General features: G+C 64.1%; 2 protein-coding genes across 3 annotated transcripts; both read right to left on the minus strand.

Annotated features, from left to right (window-relative positions):
* Nucleotides 1-130: 130 nt before the first annotated feature.
* Nucleotides 131-2,254, minus strand: TPGS1 (tubulin polyglutamylase complex subunit 1). 2 transcript variants are annotated; one of them, XM_076359260.1, is made up of 3 exons: nt 2,216-2,254; nt 1,899-2,161; nt 131-1,715 (listed from the first exon to the last, which is right to left on the minus strand). In XM_076359260.1, exons 1-3 carry the CDS (start codon nt 2,252-2,254, stop codon nt 1,184-1,186), a joined length of 834 nt encoding a protein of 277 aa, XP_076215375.1. In that variant the 3' UTR covers nt 131-1,183. The 2 variants fall into 2 exon arrangements, with proteins under 2 accessions (XP_076215375.1, XP_076215374.1); XM_076359259.1 differs by having other exon boundaries at nt 1,899-2,254.
* Nucleotides 2,255-3,353: 1,099 nt separating this feature from the next.
* MADCAM1 (mucosal vascular addressin cell adhesion molecule 1) lies at nt 3,354-6,153 on the minus strand. Its single transcript, XM_076359575.1, has 5 exons — nt 6,105-6,153; nt 5,117-5,383; nt 4,677-4,991; nt 3,652-4,329; nt 3,354-3,478 (listed from the first exon to the last, which is right to left on the minus strand). Exons 1-5 carry the CDS (start codon nt 6,151-6,153, stop codon nt 3,354-3,356), a joined length of 1,434 nt encoding a protein of 477 aa, XP_076215690.1.
* Between the last annotated feature and the right edge of the window lie 2,929 nt (nt 6,154-9,082).

A 9,082-nucleotide genomic window follows, 5' to 3' on the forward strand; every position in this document is an offset into this window, starting at 1 on the left:
GGCTGCTGCAGGCTGCTGCAGGCTGCCAACGTCAACCCCTGAAAACAGAGACTGCCTCAAGGATCTGAATGCTGCTGCGGTTCATCCTGGCACTAAGTGCCAGCAGGCAGTAAAGAAATTGGCCACTAAAAAAATAATAAAAAGCTTTAATGTCTTACAGTAAACCAATTATTGCACAGTATAAATAATTAACACAGACAAGTTCAAATAAATAACACATGGTTCAACACGCATCTCTGTTCAAAAGCAAACTATGACCTCAGGGAACAGGGTTTGTCTCGTCTTGACCCGGTGCTCCACGTCCCAAATCATTATCAAATTCATAGCACTCTGCAGCTCCGCTTGAGAAGTCATCGCTCAGGTATGAGCTTTGATCTTCAAAGTCCGGACCACAGCAGCCAGAGGCAGTTGGGTAAACACCAACCGGGGAGGCAGCAGGGACAGCTCATCGCCGGACAGCTCATCGCCTCACAGCTTGGCTGCTGGCGGAGACAGACCCCTCCCTCTGGCTCACAGCCCTTCCCAGTGAGGTTTGCTTCCCAGCCAACCATTTCTCATCTGCTGTGCATTTAAAACATTTCGCTTAATAAAATAACGCTTTATCTCACACTCCAGATCGGCCCCATATTTACCTGCGAGTCCTCACAGTAGTAGGTAGATAAGCATCACCCTCCAATGCACAGGTAGGTGTGAAACAAACCCAAAAGCAGAAACAAAGTTCCCTGCTGAAGCTGCATGACATGACATGGCCAGGGCTAGGACAAAACTGCAGGGTATCTGGAGGTCCAGCCCCACATTTACTTCGTTCTAGCTCATTTTTAATGGCTAACACTGCCCTACAGTTCACAGGCCTCCTTGCAAGTCCCCAGTTAACGCCTAAAAAAAGATTTACTAATGCCAGCTGGGTCAGAGGAACCGCGGCTGGGAGAGGCACAGCGGATAGGGACATCTCCAGCGCTGGAGGTGGCTGGGCACCTGTCGCACTCGGAACAAGGAAGGGAGCATGGAAATCGGGAATCTCTTGTCGGGCAGACCCGGGCTCTCCAGACAGCACCTGACCAGCCCCCAGTGCTTGCCATCCAGCTTAGCGCTGGGGGCCGGAGCCCCCTTTGCGTAAACGGCTCTGCGCGGAGCGCTCGCGGAAGTCAAAGTGGACGCAGTCAGCGTTGCTCCCACCCAGGTGTTACTCAACGGGCTTCACTTTTGCCACGAACAAGGCAGTGGCTTTTTTCAGGAACTCCTCCCGGCTCATGGAGGTGCTGAGCTTCCTCTCCTGCAGCGCCCGGTCCATGGCCAGGGCCAGGCCGTCTGGCCCCAGCTTCGAACCCGCCTCCAGGTAGTGGCTGGGGAGAGAGAAGTGGCCGGTGCCCAGCGCATCCTCCAGCGCCCGCAGCACGGCCTGGCAGACCCTCCCGTCAGCGGCGCCGGAGCCGCCGTCCAGGACGCCGAAGAGCGCATCCGCCTTGGCCGCGAACTCCAGCAGCACGAAGCAGGTGAGGACGCCGTAGCGGAAGACGTCGAAAGGCACGGCCTCGTGGTCGCGGCAGCGGACCCGCCCCAGCAGCGCCGCTGCCGCCTCCGTGGGCGCTCCCCCGTGCTGGCAGATGCGCCGCAGCAGCTCACTGTACAGCCGCCCATCCACGCCTGCCTTCCGCCGCCGGCAGCCGGCACCCAGCACCTCGTAGGCCGCGCCGGCGTTGCTGTCGAAGGCCGTCCTGTCGCGACATGGCACAGACACAGACACGCAGCTTCACCCCCGCCCACCCCAGACCGCCCCCACCCGAACTACAGCTCCCAGCGTGCCCCGAGCGCCCGGCCGCCGGTGCGGGGAGGCCGCGGCCGCGAAGCACGCCGGGAGCTGTAGTCCGCCGCCCGCCCCCGCCGCCGCCCGCCCGCACCTGTGGGAGTGATGAGCCAGGCGCACGTACCACAGCGCCCGGGCCAGGCGCTGCGGCGGCCCCGGGAGCTCCGCGGCGGCCTCGCCCGCCGCGCCGGGGCTGCCCAGCACGAGCCGCTCGAAGTAGTCGGCCAGGAAGGAGACGGGCTCCTCGGGCCGCGCCTCCAGCACCTTCAGCAGCGCCTCCCGCACCATGGCGGTGACGCCGGCCCGCAGCAGGAACTCCGCCTCGCTCCCCAGCCCGCCGGCCGCCGCGCGAGCCGGCTCCGCCAGCCCGCTGTCCGCTGCCGGGACCTGGGCCGGGGCCGGGGCCGGGGCCGGGGCGGCAGCCGCCCGCCGCTTCTCGTGCGCCGCCATCTTGGCTGCGGGCGGCGAAGGCCGGTTCCGGCCATCTTGGACCGCCGTTCCGCCGGGGCGGGAAGTTCCCGCGCCGCCATCTTGCACACTGGCAGCCAATCGGTGGGCGAGAAGGCAGGCTAGCGCGCTGCCATTGGGCGAGGCCGCAGGCCGCCATCTTGAGAGTGGGCAAAGGAGCCGCCCTGGCAGCTGTAACGCGGCGGGGCGCCCCGGCCGCCATGGCTACTCCGGGCAGGTGCCCCGCCCTTAGCAACCGGGCGCGCGGCGGTCGCTGCGGACGCTGCCCGGTGACCCGCGCCGCGCCCGGGGCCTCCCGCAGGCCCGGAGCCGGTGAGGGGCCGCAGGGCCGCCCCAGCCCCGGCCAAAACGACACCTGCTCAGGGCTCAAACAGAATCCACCCTTTATTGGAGTGCCCCGCACGCCGAGGCCCTGCTCTCCTCCGCCCGCGCCCAGGGGATGTACACGCCCCCCCGGCTGCTTCTGACCCCTCTGTCGTGACAGACGATCGGCCGTCGCTCTCCCGCTCACCCGCGTGGGTGCCGGGAGCCCCTGAGGGCCGGACACGCCCCCCCGGCGCTCAGCGCCGGCCCAACATCGTCCAGCCCCGGGAGCGTCCCGGTCCGCCCGTCACTGCGGACGTCTCTGCCGGTCTCCCCTCCAGCCTTCCCCTCTCACGGCGTCCCGCAGGCAGCCCTGAGGCTCTCCCCTCCCGCAGGACTCACGCACCGGCTCCTCTGAGCAGCAGGCCACGCGCCCGGGAGCCGAGCAGCTCCCAGCGCTCGGAGGCCCCCCGGGCAGCGCAGCCTTTCCCCTCACAAGCCCCTCAGCATCGCGAGCAGCAGCAGCCTCAGGCACAGGTGAAGCTTTCAAAAGCAGCAGCAGCAGCAGCAGCTCGGAGGTCTCCGGGTCCCAGAGCCCTTGTCCTGGGGCGGGGGCTGCTCTTCTCTCGGGTCTCACAGCAGCATCCCACACCTCACCAGCTCCGCCGGGCTCCATCGGCTGCTTGTCGTCCCAGGGGCCGGGCAAGGCCGGCAGCAGAAAGGGCGACAGCAGGGACTGGGCCGGAGGGCTGTGGGCATCTGCAGGCAGCTCCCACTCCTAGGGCAGCTCGTACTGAGATCTGAATCGTTTCCACAGGCGACGAGACATGACGCCAGTCACGATCAGTGCCAACAGCGAGACCGTTGTCCCCGCAGCGATGGCGGGGCCCGCGCTGAACGACTCTGCAAAGATACGAGAAGGACGTATAATTGCAGGCAGACTCTGCCCACGCCAGCAAATACCCAGGGGTGAGCATAACACCCCCCAGCACTGAACGTGGCACTAACACATCTCGCTGCAGCCCAAGCCCAAGCGATGGGGGGTAAGGGAGAGGGGGCTGCAGACCACCACTCACCATCCAAGACTGTCAGCTGCAGACTGACCACCTGGGAGCGGTGGCCGAGCAGGACACACTGGTAGTGGCCCTGGTGCCGGGGCTCGGTGCGGTCCAGCCACAGCGTGGAGCTGCTGCCCACCGCCTCCTCCCGGTACTGCGAGAGGGCCACCGGGGTCTGCAGCCAGCGGACCGTGGCGTTCCCAGCGCACTGCGCGCGGCACTCGATGCGCAGGGCCCTGCCCCGCGTCCCGTTGGGAGGCAGCGACCAGATCTGCAGGCTGCAGGCGGGCGCTGTCCCCACGGATGGTCCTGTCCCCTTCTCCGCCGGGGGAGAGCCCCAGCTGATGCTGTCCGCAGCCGTCCCCTGCACCTCAGCTGGGAGGCTCACGGTGCTGGAGCCAGGAAGCATGGTGGTGGCCAGACGTCCCGTGGGACTGCCTGCAACGAGGTCACGGGGAGCAGGGCGCTCTGTGGAGGGGGGTTTGGTGGCAGCAGCTGGCTCCAGGATGGTCTCAGCATCGGGCTCCTGCAGTGTGGTGGTCAGGGCTGTGGTGGGATCATGTGTGGGGACACTCGGCTCTGGGGGCAGTGTCGTAGTGGTCACGGGCCCGGCTGTGCTGGGGCTCCCCGTCGTAGCTGCCGCTGTCCGGGGGCTCCCTGTGGAGGTGGCCATGGCCACAGGCTGCTCCGTCACAGCTGCAAACACAGCAGGTCATGGGCGGCCTCGCCGCGGCTCAGAGCCAGAACGGGGCCTCTCTGGCACATGTTATCCCCATGGGGTGACAGCCCCCTCCGCCCACACCACCCCACGAATGCAGCCAGCCCTGGGCAGGGAGAGGCAGCGAGCAGGAGCAAACAGGCACTGCTGACACAGCAGCGGGGATGGGGACAGGGATGGGGACGGGAGATTTACAGAGCAGTGCAGAAATGGGGGCTGCTCCCATTCCAGCAAAGCTATTTCAAGCAGCGCAGGGCAACGGGGGGTCAGCTCAGCGGATGGGGCAACGTGCGAACCTGGGTCCCAGCTTCACCCCGGCACTCACCCCCAGTGCTCACGATCACAGATGCCACCCGGGTGAAGGTCTCCTGCCCGATGCTCAGCGTCACCTGGCACCTGAATTCCATCCCTTCTCCCACCTCCTTCCCGGCCACCAGCAGCATGGACACGATGTCAAACAGCTCCTCGTCGGTCTCCATGACATCGAAGTCTGCCTCCTTCAGCGCTTGGTCCCCCCGGTACCAGGTGAGCACCAGCCCCGTGAGCGGGTACACCTGCTGGGCCAAGCAGCGCAGGCTGGCAGGCTGCTCCGGCTCCAGGGTGGGGGGGTCCACCTCCAGCTGCAGCGTCTCCGGGAAGGCTGAGAGAGGAATTGCAGTGTCAAGCGGTGATTTTTGGCACCGCCGCTCATGAGGAAGCGGGCTGCCTCAGGGGATGCAGGACTTTGCTGGGGAGGTAGCGAGGGACAGGCTGGGGGATGCTTACCGTAGACCTTCAAGTCGACAGCGTGCTGGTAGCGCTGCCCATGGCAGGTCCCCTGGCAGATCTTGGTGCCCCCTGTGGCCACCACGGCGCTGCTGACATGCAGGATGCTGTGGGTGGGGAAGGAGGTGATGCTCCCCAGGTTGGTGTCCAGCCCCTTCCACTGCACCGTACCCCCCGTGCAGGCCAGGGAGCAGTTCAGCTGTGCCGAGCCCCCATACCGCACCACCGGCTCCCGCGGCACCACCGCCAGCTTGTCGGCCGGTCGCCCTGGGTGGAGGAAGGAGGAAGCCATGGGGTTTAGGGAAGGGGACAATCACCAGAACCCAGTCGTTTACAAGGCAAACAGCGCGCTGGTTCCCCTGTTTGCTGAGAAGCGGATGGTCACACTCAGGCGCTGCACAAGCTGCTTCCCCATCATGGCGGGGGGGGGGGGGGGGGGCACTGCTCGTTAGCGACAGCTCATTAGGGGCGGCGGAGGCTTCCTGCGCAGTGCCGCTGTTCTGGGGCAGCTGCTCACCGCCACCAGGCATCGGGAGTGCCGCAGAGCCGACACGCCTGTGGCAATTGCCAGCCCGGGTCTGCCCCGGCATAGGCATTGCCACTTGATCCATCTCTGTTTACCACTGAGATTCTCCAGCCATTTCTCGGGGAAATGAGCCCAAACACCCCTTCCCCCCCCAGTTCTCATCCTTCACCTGCATCGCTGCTCTCCTGTCAGCGGGACAGCGAACCCAGGCCAGGCACACGCTTGTCGCTCGCGTGGCGGTGCGCTCCGTGGCTCTGAGCGCCGGGCTGCAGTGCCGGGACGAGGAGCGCTGTAGCAGCGACACACATGGGACATGGCGACCGTCGGGGCTGAACAGCGGGGAGACCCTGGGGCCATGTTGGCCCATGGTGCCATGTGGCAAAGCGAAGAGAGCAGTGGGCAGGGCCGGGCAGCACGGTGGGTTAAGGGATCGGGACGGCACTTGGCCCCCGCAGCACTCACCGCTGCAGCCCCACAGCAAGCTGAGGAGGAGGAGAGGAGCTGGCTCCATCGCCCGCAGAGCCAGCGGCGGGGCAGGGTAGCAGCAAGGGCTGGTTTTCCTTCCTTCCCTCCTTCCAGAGAGTGAACGCAGCCGTCCGGGGCTGTCTCCTTCTGGTCGCCAGCCCTGTCCTCAGCCCTTCTTAAGCTCTGCAGGAACCGCCCCCACAAGCACCGGCCCCGGGGCTGCCGCGACTTTCCAGCCCGAGGGGTATTTCCAGAGGGAGGTTTCTGATTTTCTTCCAAGTTCAGCTCTTGCACAACACCCAGCTTCGCAGCTGAAGGCTGTGCCGGCAGCCCTAAATCTGGGAGAGCCCTTGGTCCGAAGGGTCCCCACATGGCTGCAGGGGCCCCCATCACCCCCACTGGGCAGCCCTGCGCAGGCACCTGCACCCCAAGACGTGGCCGAGATCCCGTCCCTTCCCCAGTTCTCACCAGGCTCCACCGTTCACCCCAGAGCGCCTGGCAAAACAGCCATTTTCATGCCCCAAGCACCAACAGCTGAAATGAACCATCGTGGGGCTGGCTGGGGATGCCTGCTTGTCAGAGGGGCTGTCTCAGCCCCCCTGCCCCAATAGCGGGGCCAGGGCCCGTGTTTAACATCACCGGCAAGCACGGCTGCCTGCGGCTGGCACACGGGGCGGAGGGAGGGTAGCCTGGGGCTTCAGTGTCTGCCCAGGGCACATCCCACCAGGACCCCTGGGGGAACGTGGCCTTGGGAGCGGGCAGTCCCCATCCCAGCCTGGGCAGTGGCACAAGGGCACACGGGAGGAACCCGGCCCGAGCCCTGACTGCCCCAAAACGTGGGGTTTGGAAAGGCGCATCCCCAGGGCAGAGGGAGGAGGTGTCCAGCCCCAGGCTTGCGTGCTGCTCATCAGGGCTGCAAACACCATTTACTCCCAGAACAGGGTGTTCTCAAGGATGAAAGTAGGTGTTCCTGGGAGTGTTGGTTTTATGGTATAGAAGGAGAAAGTGCTACCACGTGGAAGACGTTGATTACCCCGCATTATCTAGCCCCAAAACCCTGGCACAGCCTCAGTGCCTGTCCTCTGTCTCATGGCAGGTCTGGCATCGCTTCCTCGCTCCTACCCAGCTCCCTGGGAAGAGAGGGGCCTGGTTTTGCCCCATCCCATCCCACTGGGCTGCGGCCCGGGCCAGGGAAGGTGCTGAAGGGCTGAGGGAGGGGATGTGCCCAGCCCTGCACCTCCTGTCGCAGAAGGTGGAAAGTCGGCGCAGGACCCGGCCGTTTCCCATCTGGGAACTCTCCGGAGAGGCAGCTCCAGGCACTGGGCGCGTCGCGCATCCTTTCGGGAGGCCGGGGAATTAATCCTATGACGGTCCAGGAGGCCTCCAAGCAAGGGAAGTGCTCTGTAAACAGCCGCCATCAAATATGCACATTCAGCCGAAGCCGAGTGATTAATGGCTCTGGGGTTTTTGTTCCTTCCATCCTGTGTTAACAGAGCCACTTCCCGGAGTTTCCAGCAGCCGCCGGAGCCCCCAGCCCAGCCCTGGTGTGGGACAAGCCACGGCCACTGCTGCTCCCTGCGCCGGCCAGGCTTTTCCCAGCAGCGAGCCCAGGACACTAAGGACACGCACGCGATGCCAGGGTTTCACCTCCCCTCCCGCTCCCACAGCCCGGATCCGGGGTGCCCGCTTGGATGCACAAGGCCACCCCACCGGTCCCTCCATGGGTGATGGGTGAGCGAAGGCCCCGGGCGAGCCCCAGGAGGGAACAGTCAGGGCTGCACAGGCTGCACACCCACAGTGGTTTGCAGAGAGGGTAAGCACCAAGCGATGAGTTACTTCATTAGGGGAAGGATTACTTCATAACGTCACCAAGTAAGAGTTTAAAGAAGGGAAATACCATCCTCACAGACCATGCTCACTGCTACAGGATTTTGGGGCAGGAGGAGCATAACAGAGGCAGTTAAAAAAATAAATTTTCCAAGATCTGGAAGCCGCCACCCTTGGCTGGGGTCTGGTGCAGCTTTCAGCTAGGGCTCCTGCAATGATGGACCAACACCGACAGGTCCCGGGGGGATCGGTCCTGGCCTTTCGGCCCGCCGGCTGCACTGGCTGCCAGGTCCATGCCTGGTGCTGGGGGCTGTGGAGCTGCACAGCCTCCACCTGCAAGCAGGGGGCAAAGCGGCCACTGCCGTCAGGGACTGGACTGACATTCCCGTGAGAGGCAACTCTCCACGAGCCCTCGGCATCACACCCCAAGCCCCCAGGTGCCCCTCAAAGTGATGCTTCAGGTGAGAAAAGAAAAACCCCATAAATCAGCATCCGAACCAGAGTTGAGCAATTATGGAGCAGGCCTTTCTTTTAAAAAAGAAGTTTCCTGGACCTGTCATCAGGAGATTAATAGCTACCAGAAAGTCCATCATCTCGTGATGCACTTCCTCTGGTTCGGGGCTTGCAGAGCACTTGACGCTGCGAGCGCCTGGGAGCTGCCCTGGCCTCCGCCACGTGGGCAGATGGGCAAGATGGATCGCAGAGGAAATCGGAGTTACGGAAACCTGATAAACCTCCAGACTCCACGAGGGCCGGCTCTAACGGCACAGTAATCGATCCAGGGAGAGGTCAGGGGACTCGTCCAAGCTCAGAGTAATGTGGCAGCGGGCCCCCAAGGCAGCTCTCGCAGGTTTGGCCCCGAGCTCCCCCTCGCCCCCCATGCAGCAACCCACCGCAGTTCCCGCTCCACCACCTACTTGGGGTCTTTCCTTTAATAGACTCGGAGGATCTTCCCTCCATCCCGGAGGCGCGCACAGGCAGCTCCTCCTGCCCTGAATACGGCAAAGAAAGATCAACAGGTTACAGACACAGGGCGGAAAGAGCAAGCTTAGACACCAGGACAGTTTTCCACCCAACAGGAAACCTTTCGGGTCAGAGCGAAGGGAACGATGGTTTTCAAGAAACAGAAGCCCGAACACTTTTCCTGG

The sequence above is a fragment of the Aptenodytes patagonicus genome, chromosome 25 (genome assembly GCF_965638725.1).
Source record: "Aptenodytes patagonicus chromosome 25, bAptPat1.pri.cur, whole genome shotgun sequence".
NCBI classification, from domain to species: domain Eukaryota; kingdom Metazoa; phylum Chordata; class Aves; order Sphenisciformes; family Spheniscidae; genus Aptenodytes; species Aptenodytes patagonicus.

What these genes read in the sequence shown, in the direction of transcription:
- TPGS1 (XM_076359259.1), bottom strand. Translation starts at nt 2,254, where the DNA reads ATGGCGGCGCACGAGAAGCGGCGGGCGGCTGCCGCCCCGGCCCCGGCC. An exon ending in CTGGCTCATCACTCCCACAG is followed by an intron (nt 1,716 to 1,898) that starts GTGCGGGCGGGC and finishes ATGTCGCGACAG; the next exon opens with GACGGCCTTCGACAGCAACG.
- MADCAM1 (XM_076359575.1), bottom strand. Translation starts at nt 6,153, where the DNA reads ATGGAGCCAGCTCCTCTCCTCCTCCTCAGCTTGCTGTGGGGCTGCAGC. An exon ending in TGTCGACTTGAAGGTCTACG is followed by an intron (nt 4,992 to 5,116) that starts GTAAGCATCCCC and finishes TTCCTCTCTCAG; the next exon opens with CCTTCCCGGAGACGCTGCAG. An exon ending in GCAGCTGACAGTCTTGGATG is followed by an intron (nt 3,479 to 3,651) that starts GTGAGTGGTGGT and finishes GTATCTTTGCAG; the next exon opens with AGTCGTTCAGCGCGGGCCCC.